General features: G+C 55.4%; 1 protein-coding gene across 1 annotated transcript in view; it reads left to right on the top strand.

Moving 5' to 3' along the window:
- Window positions 1–1497: 1497 nt before the first annotated feature.
- Window positions 1498–19016, top strand: part of MEGF9 (multiple EGF like domains 9) — a 42416-nt gene continuing 24897 nt past the window's right edge. The window contains exon 1 of the mRNA XM_084494258.1: window positions 1498–1871. Within this exon, the coding sequence (XP_084350384.1) occupies window positions 1583–1871 (289 nt within the window). The 5' untranslated portion in view covers window positions 1498–1582. The remainder of the gene's footprint in view (window positions 1872–19016) is intronic.

Genomic DNA, 19016 nt, shown 5'->3' on the forward strand with positions numbered 1-19016 from the left:
GGGGTGTAGGGGGATGTATTGGGGTGTAGGGGGGGTGTATGGGGGCGTATTGGGGTGTAGGGGGGTGTATGGAGGTATATTGGGGTGTAGGGGGGTGTATGGGGGTATATTGGGGTGTAGGGGGGTGACCACTGCCCACCCAGCTCTGCCTGGCCCCCACGAGCTGCTCCACAACCTGGCATCGCTGATGCATTTTCCCCATCCCACAGATCTGTGAGGCACCAGTCTCCGGTGCGCGTGAGGTAGCAGTAGGCCAGCGGGGCACTGTTAATAATTAATAATTAATTAATATCCGTATCCCCAGGCTTTCTGCCCCCCAGGCTGTGCTGCCGTAGCTCCTCAGGACAGGCCAAGGTGGCTCCCAACAGGACCATGCGTGGGCCTGGCTTCGAAATAAAACACATGAAAATATAAAATATATGAAGTATGATATATACGAAAATAAAAAATGTGGAATATAGATATATAAAATATAAACCATCAAGACATAAAATATATAAATATAAAAATATAACATATATAACATATAATATGTATAAAGATACAGAATAGACACATATAAAATATAAATAACAATAAAAGCCATACAGACATAAAATATAGAAAAGGATCAAATATAGAAAAGGATCAAATATATGATTCAATACCATGATCAAATTTATAAAAAAATATATAACATATATGTATAAAAATAAAAATACACAATATAAATATAAAATATGTATAGAAAGGGATCAAATATAGAAAAAGATCAAATATATAAATCAATGATTCTATGATCAAATTTATAAAAAGTTAAAATATATATATATAAAAATACAGAATATAAACATAAAATATGAATAAAAATAAAGGCCATCAAGACATAAAATACATAAAAATATACAATATTGGAAAAGGTCAAATATATGATCCTATAATTAAATATAGAAAAAAAAATGTATACAATGTATGTATAAAAATAAAAATAAAGAATATGAAATAAAATATGTATAAAAATAAAAATAAAGGCTATAAACCTATCAAATGTTAAATATACAACATATGAGCCATAAAATACATAAACATACGAGCCATGAAAACGCAAAATATAGAAAAATATAAGCCCCAAACCCACAAAAAATGGGAAAATATGACAAGCACAAGAATGAAAAATGTGGAAAAAGCTGAAATTTGCACGAAACGCGGGCAGGGGCACGGCCGCCTGAGGCCGCCCCGCGTACAAAGCGCCGTGCCCAGCGCCCCCCCCCCCCCCCCCCCCGCTCCCGCACCGCGCGCGAGGCCCCGCCCCTTTCCCCGCCCCCTTCTCCCTCCCATTGGCTGCGCGGCGCGAAGCCGGCGTCGACGCGAGGCCGGGCGCGGCGGCGATTGGCCGGGCGGGGCCGCGGCGCTGTCAGCGGGGCCGGGGCGCGGCGGGCGCCGCCTGAGGGGCGCTGGGGCAGCGGCGGCCCCGAGGCGGGCGGGCGGGAGGGAGGCGGGAGCGGGGGAGCCGCCGCCGCCGCCGCCGCCGCCGCCGCCCGGCCCGGCCCCGCGGTGCTGATGGAGGGCGGAGCGGCGGGAGGCCGGAGCGCTGCGTGACACCATGAGGCGCCGGGCTCGCCCCGCGCCCGGGCTCGCCCTGCTCTGCCTCGCCGCCCTGCTGGCCGCCGCCTCCGCCCTGCCCCGCGGCTCCGCTCCCCCCGAGCCCGGCAGCGGTAGCGGGGGGACCCCGGCAGACGGAGCCCTTGGGGCCCGGGGGGCTCGGCCCGGCCCCGGTACCGCCGAGCCGCCCCCGGAGCGGCGGGAGGAGGGAGCGGAGGGAGAGCTGGAGGCCGAGGGGGACGACGAGGAGGCGGCGGAGGACGAGGAGGCCGCGGGGGGGAGGCCCGCAGGTGAGGGGCGGGGGGGTGGGGAGGGGGGACACGGGGCCCTTTGTGTCTGTGCGGGGGTGGGGAGCGGCGGGGGGCTGCCTGGAGGGGGGATGGAGCCGCCTGCCCTCCCCCTGTCACCCCTTTTCTCTCCCCTGTCACCCTCTTCCTTCCCCCTGTCACCCCTTTCCCTCCCCCTTGTCCCTCTCCTGTCCTCCCTTGTCCTCCCCCTGACCCCTCCTGGCCCCCCCCCATCCTCTCCTATCCCCCCTTGTCCTTCCCTGTCCCCTCTTGTCCACCCCCTTCCCTCCCCCTGTCACCCCCTTCCCTCCCCTGTCACCCTCTCCCTTCTCACTGTCACCCCCTTCCCTCCTCCCACCCTCTCCTGTTCTCCCCTCGTCTCTTTCCTGTGCCCCCTTGTCCTCCCCCGACCCCTCCTGTCCCCCCCCATCCTCCCCTATCCCCTCTTGTCCTCCCCCCAGTCCTCCCTTGTCCCCCTCCTGTCCCCCCCGTCCTCCCCTGTCCCCTATTCTCCACCCCCTGTCACCCCCTGTCCCCCTCTTCCCTCCCCTGTCCCCTCTTGTCCCCCTCCCCATCCTTCCCTGTCCCCTCCTGTCCCCCTCCATCCTCCCCTGTCCCCCCCCCACCTCCCTTCCCTCCCATCCTTTCCCCACCTCATCCCCTGCTCCCACCGCCTCGGCCTCACCCCTTTATGTTCAGGCACACGCAGATGCTGTTAGCCCTCCTTCCTTCCACCTCCTTCTCCTTTTTTTTTTCTCTCCATATTTATTTTTCTCCCGGCCCCGGTGGTGCTCGATTCATTAGAGGTGTGCTGGGCGTCCCCTAACGCCACGAGCATCCTGCTGCCCCGTGAGCTGTAGCGGCGTGAGCAAGTGCCGCCGCTCAACCTGCTTTATTTGGCTCGCCTGGAACAGCTGAAGGGCTGCGTCCTCGCGGTTTCAGGCTTTAATTCCATCTCTTTCCATTGCGGTTTGGGTCTTTATGCTTTCCCCCGAAGAGAGAGGCTGGTTTAACAGTGGGAGCTGCTGATAAGGACAGCAGGGGCTGCGCTCCCTTAAATCAAAACTGATTTCAGCCATGGCACCGCGATGGGACCCCTCGGGCAGTCAGCATCCCACGGTGGGTCCCACAAGCGAGCATCGGGCGGGTTTTCATCTCCTGCATCCCCTCGGTGGGGCCAAGCATCGCGGTGGCCCCGGGGTGCCCACGGGTGGCCCTGCCTGGTGCCCGGTCCTGTTATTGATAGCCACAGCCCACCGAGCCCCAAGCTGTTCCCTGGCACCTTCACAGCGCCGGGTGCTGTGCAGGTTGTGCCGTGTCCTCCGGGGGCTAATTGCTTGCTCGTTAGCACGGCGGGTTGGGATTAACCCTCACTGGCGTGGCAGGGTGGGTTTTCAGGCATGTGTTCAGGGTTGCTTTTTCAACCCTGGGTAGGGAATTAATGCTGTGTATGTTTTTTTTTTTTGTTCCATGAGGGAAGTGGGCCTGTTGGGATGGGCGTTACAAAGGACTCCCTTAATGCTGGTGGGTACTGGTGATAAGGAATTGGGGTGAGAGCCCTCACGTTCAGGGTCTGGTCGGTGCTACCGAGACTTCAGTTCTGACTTCAGTTCATTTTCCTCGCTGATTTAAGAAGCGCTTCAGCTACTGCCCAGCTGCCTGCTTGTTTTGTTCTTGTTCTCCCCCTAGTCCAGTTGCACAGTGTTTATTTTTCTTTCCAATCCCGCGATCACGTTAAAATCCCGGATTTTGTTTTGAAGAGAAGTAAATTGCTAATCCTCGTGTTTGTGGAGACAGGCTTAGAAGTATCCCCTGCCTTATCTGCGACGCCGGTGGTGGAGGCTTGCCATTTTCCTCCTCAGCAGAGCAGGAGGGCTGCTGCTCCTTGGATGCGTGGCTCCTGTGGTCGGCACGGCCCCGCTCGGGCTTTCCCTGCCCAAAGAACAAAACTTCTCTGTTCTGCCGTGTCTGCAGGGCGCTGCTGGACGACGGGGGTCTCTCTGGAGGATGTTGCGTCCCGGCTCCTTTTGGTATCCACCCCGTCCCGCTCCAGCCAGCTGCCCAACCTCCCTGCTGTGCCCGTGAGCCCTCAGCTCTGCACCTTGAGCCCTGCAGCAGGAAGGGCCAAAGGGCATTTCGTGCCGCAGCTGTAGGGCGGGCAGTGCCTGGTTTCAGGGCGGTGAGTGGCACGCAGGTGTCCTGCGCCGAGGCAAGGCACACGGTGGGACACGGGCATCACAGTGGCTGAAGGCAGATTTGGGAAAATCTCGCCTGTGCTGCCCCCTCTGCAGCTCTGTGCATGCCCTTGTCCTCGCCTCTCTCTGTTCAGCCTCTGGCACAGGTCACTTTGCCCCAGGATTCCCTTTCCCTGTGCCCGCAGTGCTTTATCTCCCATCCAGGGCAGGGCAGGGTGTGCGGAGAGAGTGCTGAAGAAGTTCCCTGTCAGGGGAGGCGGCTTCAGCTTCCCTCGTGCGAGGTTGTACCTCGGTGTGGTCACCGAGCTGGGCTTCCAGATGTCAGCGGGTTTGGATTTTTGTTAAAGAAATGGAAATGAAGTTAGAGGCGTGGCAGCTCACGGTAAGGAAGGTGTTCGTATACATGGGATTGGTACAGGAGCAGCCAGGTCAGAGCCTTTCTTTGAGGAATAAATCCTGGGGTTTTACCTTGAGCTTAAAATGCAGGGATGTTGCCTACCACTCCCTCATCGCTCCCTTTCCTTTCTCCCTGCCTCTGTGCTCCCGTGTCTGAATCATTCCTGAATCAGATGCAGCCAACTGTCCCGACTCAGGATTTTGAGACGTTTGGCCTTACCCATGCTCATAAAGATGGGGATATTTTGGGGAAGACCCATGGCGCATCCGAGATCTCACTTGGTGGCTTCCTTCTGCAGCGCTGGGACTTGGCTTTTATCTTCTGGCTGATCTCTGGGGCTGGGCAGCATCGTGTCGCTGCCAGGGGGAAAACTGAGATGGGAAGAGCTGGCGAGCAGCGGGGCTATGCTGAAGTTCCTCACCAGCTGCTGTCAGTGACACCCAGACACCCCCACAGGGAGGCCCCCGCCAGCCTCTGCCACGGAGGAGCCAAAACCCCAAAGGAGAGTGGCTGCGGGTGAGACCGGCGGCAGAGCCGAGGTTTGAGCCTCGACTTGTGGGCAGCCACGGGGCTGCTGTGGTTTGTGCTGGAGGTATGAGGGTCGTGCGTGTCCAAACAACTGGGAAATTTGTGGCAGAGTGTGGGACCGTGGCTGGTTTCACCCCGAGCATCCCACTGAGGTGCAGCTGGACCCGAGGGCGAAGGATGAAGGTGCAAGAGCGCGGGGCTGGCTCATCCCCGGGATGTGACTGTGGGGGACGGATAGCTGTGTCTTGGGGGGACCCCAGTCCTTGTGGGGCTCTGCCATGGGCTGCTGGGTGGTTGTGTCCCAGTGGGGTCTGTGTGGACGCGGTGCTGCAGGAGGTGATGCTCAGCATCCTAATGCCGTGCCCCAGCGAGCGCACGAGGCCAAGGACGGGCAGGCTTTGGGAGCAGGGAACAAGCCAGCCCCGAGGACTGGAGGCGCGCATCTGCTGAGGTCGGGAGAAAGATTTCGGAGCTTTTTGGTCTATAAATACCCAGGGATAAGTCATGGTGCCACTTGCAGTATTTGCAGCATTGATGCCACTGCCTGCAGGACGTGCTTCTGCAGCCCCAGACTGCTCCTGGTGCTGCGGAGGTCCAGGCGGCGCCGTGCCTCTGCCAGCCTCCGAAGGACACCGCGCCTGTGCCGGCTGCGAGGCAGGGATTTCTCTCGCAGCCATCTGGCTGGGAGCTCTCTTTCTGCCTTCCCTCTGGCAAATACTTAAAATAAAACCAGAAAACGTGGAGGTGCTGAAGGGCTGCGCAGCACCAGAGCTTTCGCTCGGCTTTTCAGTGAGGTTGCGGCGAGGGCGAGGGCTCGATTCAGGGGTCCTGGGAAGCCCCCGCTGCATGGCTGCGGGGCTGCCTTGTGCGAGGCATCGCTGGGTGCGAACGGGGGCCAAGGGGGGGCCGAGTCTGGCGCTTCATAATTAGCAGGGGATGTTAATGTGGTTTGCGACCCAAAGGCGGGATTGCAGGCTCACCATCTGCCCGGCCTTGGGGGGGCCGCGTGGCTCTGCGCCACCCCCAGGAGAACACAGCCTCCTCCAGGCTCCTTCAGCTGGCTGGGAACCAGGGTTTGAGCTTTGCAGGAAATTATTATTATTATTTTTTAATTTATTATTATTTTTAATTTGACTTTTAGGTCGAGCCAGACTGAAATAACGCAGTTACATGGCTGTTCTTCCATTGCTTTGAGTCAAATCGAGGGTCCTGAGCCTTGAGACCCCCCCGAGGTGCTGCCCTTGGACTTGGTGCTAATCCCCGGGGTCAAAAGTGGGGGCTCCCGGGTCCCTGCTGTGGGGAAACACACCCCAAATCCCAGCAGGGCCTGTCCGGGAGGGTCTTTTGTTTGGTTAAACGTGTCAGCCTAGAAGCGTTTTCAACAAGATGCTCTGGGCTCGGAATAATTGAATCCCTCCTTTGTTCAGACAGAACATTTCTAAAATTGTTTCCTTGTTCAATAGGAAACCTTCCATCAGCGCCTGTCCCCTGCCACCCCTCCCTGGGGGGATGTCACCCGTGCTGGGGACGCCACCTCCTGCTGTCCCCATCCATCTCCTTGCTGGCTGGCAGCCGGGGATGCTGGGGATGATGTCCAGCTCCTGCACCCCATGGTGAGAGCGGAGCCCCCCGGCAGGGGTGTCCCTGTCACCGCTGGGGTCCCGGGGGAAGCTTGGTGTGTGCATCGTGACAAGCCGCAGGCAGGGCTGGGTTCCTGCTCCGGCTGATGCTCTCCTGGATCTTCCCATGCTGAAGGAACTCGTGCTAGCTCTCAGTTCTGCCTTCTGCTGCTGCAGGGAGGGCTCCGGGAGCACCTGCTGTCTGAGCCGCAATTTGCCTTGTAAATGGAACCGGTTCGGGGTCTGGGCGTGAAAGGTGGGTGCTTGCCTCGCCTGGAAGAAGAAAAAAGCAAAACCCCCTGAGGTTTTCCTATTGATGCGGGCCAGCCGTGAAACCAGGGAGAAGCCCAGGCCGTTCCTTGCATCCTTTTTAATTCACTCGCCCCACGTCCTTATAAATAAGCCAGCAGAAACATGACGAGGCAAGCAGCTCTGCTATTTATAGCCCGCGCTGCTCCGCATGCCTGCCTTAAAAACCAGCCAGCTAAATGGCTCTGCAGTCTTTCAGCAAAAGCCTTAATGACACAGGCATTTCACGGAGGGGTCCGGGGGTGTTTGAGGCTGTTGGTGGTGGAGCCTTCCCCGGGCAGCCGGGGTCCCCCTGTCCGTGCTCCCACCGCCACCATCCAGCCCCAAACTGGGACCAGTACCACAGGATGCTCCCAGCCGGCCCCATCCTGCTGCTTGGGGCAGTCATCGCTGGACCAGATACACCTCCATATGCCCCAAGTTACATTTATTTTCCTTTTTTTCCCCGTTTTTATTTTGGAAGCTACGTTAACCCTTCATTTCCATCCGTTGGCATCGCCCCGTGTAATTACGAGGCTGCCGGTAGCCTTCTCCTGTTGAACTGGTCGTGCTGCTTCCCAGCTGCTTTATTCCTGGCGAATTATGCCGTTTTCGGGCAGCTTCCCTCGATTTTGACTGACTGGCTGCCTAAATTAACTGATAGCGCTGCTTGGGCTGCTTTGATCCCGCATTATTTATGGAAATGGTGCTGTGTGGCTCCGCGTGGCTGATTAATGCTGCATGTATTTTTAATGTGCGACTTCTGCTGTTTGATCTGCGCTAAATGATTATTCTCCGATGCGTTCCTGGGTTCGTTTCTGTTGCTCGTGGAAATGCTCTCGAAACGGACTGTTTGTTTTGGTGCTTTTTTTTTCCCCACCCCCCCTCCCAGCGGTCCCATCTTGTGCTGGTTTTTAAGCTCTCGCAGCTCCTTTCCCCGAGCACCGCTCTGCCGCCCGCACGTGGCACACTTAGGCTTTATTGCTATTAATTTGAGCATTTCATCACTCAGAATTGCCTGCTCTGATGTTTTGGGGCCGCCGAGGTGCTGCTGCAGCCCTCCTGGTGCTCAGCACCAGCACCCGTCCTGCGACGCGTGATTGAGGCAGAAACCGGCCGGAATGGGGCAGGCGCAATGAATATTTTTGGTAGCCTGTCACGGGATGTCTGGGGCTGGTCTCTATTAACAAAATGGCTTTTAATTGCTGGGGTGGCATCTGCTGGACCCACAGCTTCCCTCCCTGTGGGGCCAGATGTGGTCATGGCCAGGTTCATCCTGGGGAATGCCACCGTGGTGCCGCTGGTGCTGAGCTCGCCCTTCCCATAGGACCCGGGGTGGGAACCAGGAGGTGGCTCCAGGAGCGGCAGCTGGGAGCCGAGGATCGTCGTTTCCCTTCCCCGAGGGCAAAGTAGAGGGCGGATGGATGCTTTTTATTTATTCACTCTTTTCCTGCCCTGTCTCCCACCTGCTCGATCCGTGGCGAGGGTTTGTCACTGCAGCTTTTCTCGGGGCACGCCGCGTGCCAGGAGTAGCAGGGCTGTGAGGATGCTCTCCTGCTTTGCATCTTCACTGCGCTTTTCAGGAACGTGCGCTGAAAACCTTTAAAGTGAGGCTTTTTTCCCTCCTGTGAACAGGGCTTTTTGTCGAGATCAGCAAAATATCTATCTTTAGGTAAAAGATTATTTTTCCGTTTGTGGATTTTTCCACTGAAACCAGTTTAATCTCAACACTTTGTTCCCACCAAGCTTTTCAATGCTTCTTGCTCCATGAATCCTTCAGCGATTTGCTTTCCTCCCTCCCTCTTTCCAAGCAGATATACACAGATATATATTTTTGAAGGCTGAACTTCCTGTGGGATAGAAAATCCCTTTTTCTGCCAGCCGTAACTCTTGCCTTTTGTCACTGGGAACAAAGAAAACATTATACACTTCTTTAAAAAACCATCCTTGATGTTCCTCCCTTGCCTCAAAGCAGGGAGGTACCAAGCTGAAGGCAGAGCCGTCTGTTTGGGGATCAGGAGGGAAGCATTGCAGCGAGCAGGATTTTGGGGTAAGATTCCTACAAACCGAGCTCCTGGCTCACAGGACATCTGTGCCATGGGCTGGAGCGTGCTGGCTCCTTTGTGGGCTGGTTGTTGGCTTGTTTGGTGTGAACACATCAGATGTCTTTGGGCTGTGGCTGCCCTGGCTTGGAACAGCCACCCCGTCCTGCTCTGCCTTCCTCCTGGGGCCAGATCTTCCCCAGTCCTCAGTGCCTGGGGGGAGGCTTTAGGGGATCTGCCTCGCTTTTGAGCGCTGCCCCTTCCCCGTTTTGGGGCAGGACTGGGGGTCTCACGGCACCCTGCGTGCTGTCCCCTGCACCATGTGCCAGGGAGCAGCTGGAGCCAGGCTGTGCCAATGACTCCAGCTGGTGATAAAGCGCCGTGACGTGGACAGCTCAGTACCTGTTATCGGGGAAAAGCAAACAGAGGCTCCACCTGCCTCCTGCCTTTCTCCCTTCAAGGGCAGGCTGCACGCCCGGCGTGGAGCTCCCTGGAAAATGTTTTATTATTAACGCGCTCCCTTTGGCTCGGCTGCAGTGTTGAGAAATCCACGCTTGACTCCAGATAATGAACGACAAACATTTGTCTGGACTTAACTATTTTGCTCGGAGCATTTTTTTTTTTTTTTTCCTCCTGGAAGTTTGCTGTGAGCTGTCAGCAGCGCGCCTGCTGACGTGAGTTATCGCTGACGCCCTGCCGTTGGGTCTTCCCTTCCCTTCCGTGTCACGCTTGTTTTGTTGCAGGGAAGCTTTTTGAGCAAGCCCAATCCATTTGAAATGGAAAAGAGACAAGTGATGGAGTTGTCTTTTAAGGGGGCATTCAGATGCTGGCTGCCCTGCCGAGCAAGGTGGGATTTGGGTGGGATGGAGCAGGGGGGACCTGCCCCCAGCACCCAGCTCAGGTGTCGGGGTGCCCGCAGCAGCGGCTGTCACCCTTTGTGAGCTACAAACCCCTTGAAAAGCTTCTGGAAGAGGTGTGGGTGCTGAGGTTGAGCTTGCAGAGGGGGGAATCAATCCTTTTCTTTCTCTTCTCCACTTTCTGTCCCTTTATGTGGTCCCTCAGCCTCGAAGCAGTGCCCCAAGCTTGGTGAGGTGTGGGGTGTGTGAGCTGGGTGGCTCTTGCCGCAGAGCCGATCCCTCGCAGCGCCAGGTAACGCATTTAGGAGTGCATACGGCATTGGACACACCAAACCAGAGTCTGTCCGTGTTTTGTTCAAACCAGGGGCATTACAGAGCCCCTGCAAATTGGAGGATGGTTGGAAAAGAAGTGTAAATGCCCCTCTTACTGCTGATCCCAGGGTTGGAGCGTGTTTGACTGGGGCTTGACTCTTCCAGTCCAGAACCACATCCGCTGCCTTCTGCTGCTATTCCCGGGGTGATGCCATGCGGGGCTCAACTCTGACCCCACGGGGCAGTGGGTTGGGTTTGGGGTCTTGGCTCAGACATGGCCTTTGCCTGGTGATAAAGCTACAGGATGGCGAGGTGGGGACGAGGATGGGGAGTGAGCACGGTGAGGGCTCCTCGCACTGGGAGCCGTGGTGCTGCCATGGGCGTCCTGCTTATTTTAACTCTTTTTTTTACCTATTTAAAGAGGATTTGGGTCTGCTGTTGAACAACGCTCCTGCACGTTGTACTCTTGGAATGGTTGCTTTGGGTGTTCAGGTGGGTACTTTGCAGCTCCCCACATGGCACGGGCCCTGTTGTGAAGGTTTCGTGGACTTGGCTTGGTCACGCTGTTTGGAAGTGCTTTCGTTCTGAGGTTAAATAAATGCAGGCAGGAGCCAGGGCTGGACGTACCGTCAGTGTTGCTAGCAGAACGATGACTGAAGAGAGAAATTAAAAGGCGATCTGCAGCCCTGATGGAAGTTATTAATCTGCTGCAGGGCCCGGGGATTTACAGCGAAGGCGAGTGGAAGGCAGGGGCACGTCTCACCCAGCTCGGAGCACTGGAGGCACCCTTGGAGCCCCTGCGGATGGGCTCTGTCTTGGGCACACGGTGGGATTGTACTCTGGCCTCGTGCCATCGCTGCAGCTGGAGGAGAAAAGCTTGGAGGAGAGCTCGGATGCACCCAGGCATCCCCTCCTCCTTGGGGACCCTGGGGCAGAGGTCCTAGAAGACGATGGGGGCTGTCCCGCTGCAGATCCCCACCTCTCCCTCTACGCGTTGTTTCCATGGCATGCCCTGGCCCATCTCCGTTCCCTCCTTGAAAGCTTGACGTCTCCTCCTCGGGTTTGCCAGCAGGTTTTGTCTCGTTGCCATATCCTCAATCCAGTTCTGCTGGTGCAGGATGAAAGCGGAGGCCGAAGGAGCTCCGAAACGGGGCGCGAGCGTTGCCGGATGAGAGCTGGGAGCAAGCACGACGCCAGATCCCACGCCAAGCGCAGCGGGGCCGGCACGAGGCTGAGTTACAAAACGCAGGACTGAAAGCTGCCCGGCAGGAGGGCTTCTCTCAGCCCTGCTCGGAAGGCATTCTCCCTTTGCTGCCCCAGCAGCTGGCAGCACTTCGTGGCTTGCAGCTGGCAGGAGGCACGGTGACTCCAAACTCGCCCGTGGCGTTGTGTCATCATGGCCTTGAAACTGAACCCAAACGGCAAAGCCTGCCTGAAACCTGTCGTGGTTACTCATGCCTCTTGCTGTCCCTTTCCCCCCGTGGAGTTTCTGCTGTGGAAATTCCACTGATTGGGCAAAGAGACCAAACACCTCCGTTAGCCTTGGAGCCGAGCTCTTGAGGGCCAGGGCGTGGGGGTTTGGGGCTGTCAGAAGGTTTTCTTTCGTCCTCCTTGGCATGGGCTTTGGAGTGAGGGAGAGGAAGGCAGAGACTTTGCTGTTTTGCTGTGATGAGTAGAAGCCTGTGTTTATTTACTTGGAGTAGGAAAAAAAATAATAGAAAAGTGTACGGCAAATGAACCCTCTGCTCTCATAGCTCCACCTGATCTCCAAGCTGAAATGCAACGAGCTGAGAGGAACGGGGGGGACTTCCCTCAGGCTCCGTAAAGAGCCTCTTTATTAACGCTTTCAGAAAGTGTTTATTAACACTGTGGCTAAAAGAAGCCTTTGTTCGAGGATCTGTCCCTTTGCTGCTGCAGTGGAGGAGCTGAAGCTTGAAAGGAACTGCCCTGGGCACCTGCTGGAGACGCTGATGGAAGTTTGCATTCCAGATTTTCTCCACAGGCTTAAGCATAAAATAGCCTGTGGCCCTGCAAAGCCAGTCTGTCCTCTGCCTCCTTTTGGAAAGAAAAAAAAAAGGCATTTTCACACTGATCCATCGCACGCCTGCGCGGTTACTTCCAGCATCTCTGTCGAGTGCGAGCAGCTTCCAGGGACTCAAAAATCCTCAGGACTCGGGAGAGGAGGAGCTGCTGCACCTGCAGGCGCTGTCGGCAGCCGAGGTCTGGAGGGGAAAGGCTCTCGAGGGCTGCACACCTGGCAGCAGAGCAGGTTGGTTTTAATCCCATCAGTCCTGCTCTCTGTGCTTATGTCCCCCCAGTTGGATTTGCCCCTTTCCGAAAACTGCTTCCTCCCTCACTGCTGGCAGCTCTGGGAAGGTTGGGGCATTCGCTGCAGGAATTCATCCAAAATATCTCTGGCTTTTGAAAACTGGGGAAGGATCCGGGCGATGGGCAAGAGCAGAGCCTTCCACACAGGGTCCTGTGCACAAACCCTGACCTGCAGGGGCTGTCAGTGCTGCAGGTGGGTGTATGTACGGGATGGAGCTGGCAGTGAGGGGGTAAGGCAGGTGCTGGGAGCAGTGCCAGCCCTCGCTCAGCCTGGAGCTGCCCTGGAGGAGCCTGGCCGGGGCGATAGATGGGGTGATGGATGGGATTTCCACCCACCTGGCTCGTGTGGGCTGGGCTCCTCCCTGCCTCTTCTGCTTTGGGAAAGCTGCTCACCAGCTTCGTTCTCCAGCTGGTGCCATCCCTACCCCATTGCGCCTTCCCTAGGGACACCCACATGTGCCCCAGTCCCCCAAGGCAGGGAAGGAAGCAGGGTTCTCCTTCCTCGGCTCCTAGCCTGTGGTTTCCTGATGTTTACGCTCACAACAAGGCCCCTAGCCCAGTGTGAGTGCTTGGAAGGGTGGCTCCTGCCTCTCCTTCCCCGGTAGCGGCAGTAAAGCTCTGGTATAAATTAACGCATTCGTTCATTAGCTTCAATTCCCCACAGCGCTGAGCAAAGTTTGTGATTTTAATTACTTTTTGCAGGGATCTGAGCACACAGAGACTTCAACAGATGATTAGAGTTCCTATTATTCATGCAGCTTTTCTTAATCCCTCTCTCTGCTAGGACATGGTGGGTAGGTACTAAAATTGAAGCGTGCTAACAAATTCCCAGCCCTGTCCCATGCAAGCTGGCTGATCTCCTGCCCGATGGATTTTGCTGACACGATGACCAAGGCTTCCCGAGAGGTGCTGCAGAAGGAGGAGACACGTATGGCTGTGTCGGGGGGAGCTTCCAGGGGTGCCACACACGACTCTGGCAAGTGTTTGCCCAAATTATATTTCGTCTTCATTGCCTCCAACCTCCCAGTTTGGCTGTGTCACACACTGGGTGGTAAAAATAAAACCCAACAACGCTGGGGTTTTTAAACAGAAAGACAGAATATTGATGTGGTTGCAGGCGTTTGTGCAAATATTAGTGGGAGAATACGGCCAGCTAAAGGAAAACGCCAGCAGAAGTATTTCTAAATGAATTAAAAGGAGCTGATCTCTCTTTAAAGTTGTTGAGGTTTTAATCCCGGAGCATTTATTTGCTCTGTTTGAAGTTGCTGTAGCTGCCATAAACATTTTAGGGCCGCGTTCCTCCTCGCAGGCAGCCTGCTTGCGTGTACCACACGAGGACGCAGAGGGTCTGGCCTTGGGTGGCAGCTCCCTGGGGCACACGGGCAGCCTGGCACAGCCCTGGAGCTGCTCTGGGAGCCTTCCTCTACAGCCTGGCCCTGGCTGATGCTGGCAGCTCCCTGCTGTATGCCAGGACAGGAGCAGCACCGTGTTTGTGGCTGTCTCTGCGTTCGCTGTTGGTTTCTTCTGCCTGCGTCTGCAGGGTTTGGTCCTTCCGTCTCACACCAGTTCCACCCCTGCACGTCTGGCATCTTTGGTGCCTGTTTACTCGGGAGGAGCTGGTGCAACGCTTGCCACGCAGGTTGCTGACTTGTTCCGCACCAAAAAGGCCGGGAAAACAACAAATTCCTAGGAGCTCGTGCTGCACGGAGGAGCTCTCACCACCTGCTAGGAAACCAAAAGCCTGTCTGCCTGATTGCCCGTGCAGGAAGGGAATAAAAATAACGAACCCTACGAGACTTTGCCTTGGGTAAGGCCTGAGGCTCACGGCTGTGGCTGGCTGAAGGAAAGGAGCTCGTGGCTGGTGGGACAGGGTGGCCGCGAGCCAGTGGGCAGCAGCACGGGGCCATGCTGAATGCTCCTGAAATGCAGGGTGAGTGCAGAGGAGCGCTGCTGGAGAGCGCTGCCGGGCACCCAGCGCGCTGGCACCTTGACTTTGTGTTTCCTTACAAGTGATAAGAGCTGGCTTTAATCTGATTTAATTTTCCTCGACAAATATGTTTAATCTTTTAACGACATTACAAGCGGTGTAGCAGCATTGAGAAATCCTTGTCTTTTCTCCCCTGTTGACCCGCGCAATCCTTTTATGGAACAGCACGAGTGATTCCTGTAAAGCTCTTAACAGCATTACCAGCGGCGTGCCTGGCGGCGGGGCAGGGCTGGAGGGGGCCGTGAATGCCCCGAGCCCGATGTGCTCCGTAATAAAATGCACACGGAGTAACAGGGGAGTTTTATAGGGATACCTATAAAGTTTTCAGGGGGTACTCAGGGATCCTCCCCCTACCATTCTGGCACTGCGCCGCAGCCCCAAGTGGGGCTAACTGGCAGCTCGCAGCGCTTTAATGCGTGCATTTGGCAGTCGTTTGGTAGCGAGCTGCTGTGTGGAGCGGTGTGAAAGCCAAATGCAGAGCTTGGCCTGAGCTTGAGCTGCTTGAGGTGCCCGGAGAAGGGACAGGAAGGGGTGCAGCGAGGCCGCACGAGGACCAGGTTAGGTAGGGCTTCTCCCTTAGCACACCGCAGCTCTAGGTGGAGCTCCCATTTGCTCCCGTTACCCCACATCTCACGCTGGAGCACTCAGGGGCTGTTACAAGGACAAATTCCCCGTGGAAGAGGCCGTGCTGCTGGAGTAGGATGCGCTGGAGGAGCACCACAGCCACATCCATCCAGCAGGGACAGGGAGGATCCCAAACACCATCTGGGTCACACCAAAGGGAACGGGGCAGGGCACGATCCTGCCCCATACATCTCCGCCTGGCTGCCCTGCACGTATCCCGTCCTCTTTTGGAGCCGCGTGTATTTTTGGCTCCCAGAACGTCCCCTGACAATGCGTTCCACGGCTTAATTGCAAAGGGAGAGGAAATGGCTTTGGACAGCTTGTTTTAAACCTGCTGCCTGATCCTTTTATTCCTGTGCTGTCAGAAACTGTGCCTGGAGAGGGATTGAGAAAGGGAAATAAGGGAGAAGGGGAGAGAAGGCAGGGCTTGAACTTGGAATGAAGTGCGGGGGACAGAAACCTGTGCTGAATTAATGCTAAAACTGAGCCTTCCCAGGGACGGGACGGGATGGGACAGGATGCTGTCACATGTGGCAAGTCAGTGATCAAGTAGCAGGAGGTGGGCTCGGTGCTGCTGTAACACCCGGGGGGTCGGAGTGGTGCAGCACGAGGATCCAGCGGTGTATGCCCAGCCTACACCCCTCCGGGCATGAAATCAGGGTGTTTTCAGAGCTGGGCAATAGTTAGCATCCCCAGGACTTCATGGTCTGTGCTTCTCTACCAAGAATTGGATTTTGTGCGTCTGCTCCCAGTGAGTAGGTGGCTGCGTTCAGGATTTCAGTTGTTTGAGGATGTCCCCAGCAAATCAGGTTTTATGCAGACATCTTCATGTGTTTCCCGGCGATTCTTCTTTTGTCGTTTGTAAATATTTCAGCTGCTTTTAAATTATTTACTCATGAAGTGGCTTGGCTGGAAGAAGGAATCACACTTAAAACACATCCGAAGGCTCAAAGCACTGCAAGTCCGAAGGAACACGAAAAAAGGATTCGGGAAAGGATGTTTGTGCTGCAATGAGCCCTTCAGGACAGCAAGCTGGGGTAGGGTGGTTAACGCGTTAAAAATCCTTGCTAAAAGCAGCCCCGGGTCTGGGGTGCAGGGGACGGCTCCAGCGCTGTATTCCTTGCTTGGCACCGCGCTTTGGGGGTGCCCAGGGCATCGCTGGGCTTTGGGGTTTGGAGGATGCCACCCACACGTCAGCCCACGTGCAGCTCCAGCGGGTTCTCCATTGTGTTGGTGCTGCTGAGCGGAACTTGGGGTAATCCTACAGCGATGGCACGCATCCAACGCCATAAAAACAACGACACAGAAATACCTCTTCGCCAGTTTATTAGGAACCTGTGACTTCGGCGTAATAATTATTCGATTCAGGGCTGCAGCTAACGGTAATTGCACGTTAAATCTGGGTCTTACATGCAGCTGTGCCGTGAGCAGTGTGCCCATCGCTGCAGCATGCTGGAAACTTGCTGTGTTCGTGCTGGAGACCTGCTCTGTTACTCCCCTGCCTCTGGATCCAGCACCAAGCGGTGGAGGTTAAGATGCAGCTCACGCAAGGAGCAGTGTTTCCTTTTTCTGCTGCAGGAGTAGCGTGTGGGAAGGATGCACACTTTTATAGTGCCTCTATTCAGGGAGCTCGGAATGTCACTGGGCTGTTAATTAATTAGAGCCTGCCAACACCTTCACGAGCGAAGGTGGTGGTTTTTAGCACTGAGAGCTGAGAGCCTGGAGCTGCTGCATGGGGAAGGAAGGAAGGGAAACCTCCTCGGTGCTTTGCAAACGGAGCTCGGAGCCCTGGAGGTGTGAACACCCCGCGGGTGGGGAAACCAAGGTAGAGTGAGGGCAAACGGCTGCGGCAAGTCAGGGGGAACTCGGTGCAGGAGCTCAGACCAGAGCCACAGCCCTGAGAGGGCTGTGCCTGTGCCTGCTGCTGGTGGTGATGCCCTGTCAAACCCAGGGCCTCCTAGCAAGGCCGAGCATCCCGGCTCAGGGCTGCATGCACCCTTGTTCATCCCTTTTCATTCTGCAGAAGCTCTCGGTAAGGTGTTTTTGAAGGTTACCTTCAAAAGCAAAACGCACGCTTGGCAAAACAGAATAAAGGCTCCAAGTACCTGGCGCTGACCAGGAGCCAGGGCAGCGCTCCCTAATCTTTTCCTCCAGTCCTCGTCGTCTTTGATGTCTTCCCAGATCTGGAAGGCAGAGGCTCCGTTACCGCTTTCCCTTTCTGGCTGGGGATCGCGCCCGCCTCCTCCAAGCCGGCTGCCGTCGGGACAACAAAGTGTCTTTTGAATTAAGCCTGGGGTTTTCATAGTCTGGTACATCATCATGTCAAACCCGACGCTGCGCTCGCCGCCGGGTTTTAATGCTGCTGTCTGCTTCTCTGCTTCCTCACCAAAGGGCATTTAGGGCGCATCGGGGTTGTGTCAGACGGTCACAGCAGAGCGGGTCTTTGTTCTGGGGGGGGGGGGGACAACACGTGATGTTTCTCCCCCAAGATGGGCACCATCCCTTCCCAAAAATCCCCTGGGAGGGTTGGGAGATGCAGGGCAGCCTTCATTTGGGGAGATCTCTTTGGTACCAACCCCACAGTGCTGTACCAGGTGCCTGGGTCTGATTATTTTGTAGGTTTCCACGTTTCAGCAGCTGCCAGCAGCAGGAGGAACTCCACCACCAGTGTCCCCCCAGCCTGCCGACAGAAAGCTCTTTTTGCCTGCATTATTTTGGATTACTGCAGCATTTCGTGCTCTCCCAGGGAATGTGGAACCAGTGCTCTGTGGTGCCATTGAGGCTGGCTGCTGGAAATTAGTCGCCCCCAGGTTTTGACCTGAATTTGTGCAATATTGACCTGCAAAAGAGGAAGAGGGGGGAAAAAAAAGGCACCGTGAAGTTAGCTGGTGTGTTTTTGGAAAGTGGATAGCTCCCCAGGCGTGAGGGACTCAGTGTGCAAACAGCCTTGCCAGAGGAAAGAAAACTCATTTTTGTAGCCGGTGCCATTGCCAAGATCAACCCAGAGTCAGCTGCGCTGTGCAGCCAGGCTGTTCGGGTTCACAGCTCCCGGGCCTGTCCCATCCATCTCTGCCTTCACCTCCCGTTGGGCTCCCGTAAGTACCAGGGATGTTCCCAAGGAGCTGCTCCACAGCGTGGCGATGGCCGGACCCTCTTTGATGGACACAGTCCTTCGATAAAGGGCTAACGAAAAGCGAGGCTTTTGCCAATATACGCAGCTCCTCTTCCAACTTCTGTTTTTTCCTTCTTTGTCATGGCTGCTTTCCTCTGAAGGTAACGTGCAGCCAAAATCTTCCCCCTCCTGCCCGTGTGCTGTGTTCCTTTGTCCCCTCGTGCAGCATGGCCACAACACCAAGCTCAGAAACCTGCTGCGGCACAGCCCTATCTCAGCTGCAGCACAAAACAAGCTTTGAAAATTTGTTTTGATGTGTCTGACAAGCTGCAGAGCAGGTGCCACGTTGGCTCAAGGCAGGTTTTTGTGGCTCGCTCTGGCTGGGAGAAGCCCAAGTGCCCGAATCGCTGAGGTTCCACTCGAATAATTGAGTCGGGAATTGGGCTCATTATCTGAAGTGGGTGCTGGAGTGGCTAATCGTGGATCGCGAGGTGTTTGTCCTATTTACTGGCTTAGATTGAAGAAAATTGAGGTGCAATTTCGCAGGTGTGTAGGTGCAGAATAACTTTCATGGGGATACTCTAGATGTCTTGATGGGGTGACAAAGCTAAATAACTATTTCTGTGATTCGTGTTGGAGGAAAACAAACAGTCGAGGCATGGTGTGGTATTAAGCAGCAAGTCTGGCTGGCTGCTGCTAAGGGAGGTCCTGGTACTTTTGGGAGAATGGGACTGTTATTTCTTGAAAAGTCTACCCATAATTCATGGGCTTCATAGAAAACTGCCCTATAACGTGCTGCCAGTAAAGGACAACAACAGCCATCAGGGAAACTTCTACAGTACTTCTGCATGTGGGAGAC

Source organism: Aythya ferina (genome assembly GCF_964211825.1).
Source record: "Aythya ferina genome assembly, chromosome: 20".
NCBI classification, from domain to species: Eukaryota; Metazoa; Chordata; class Aves; order Anseriformes; family Anatidae; genus Aythya; species Aythya ferina.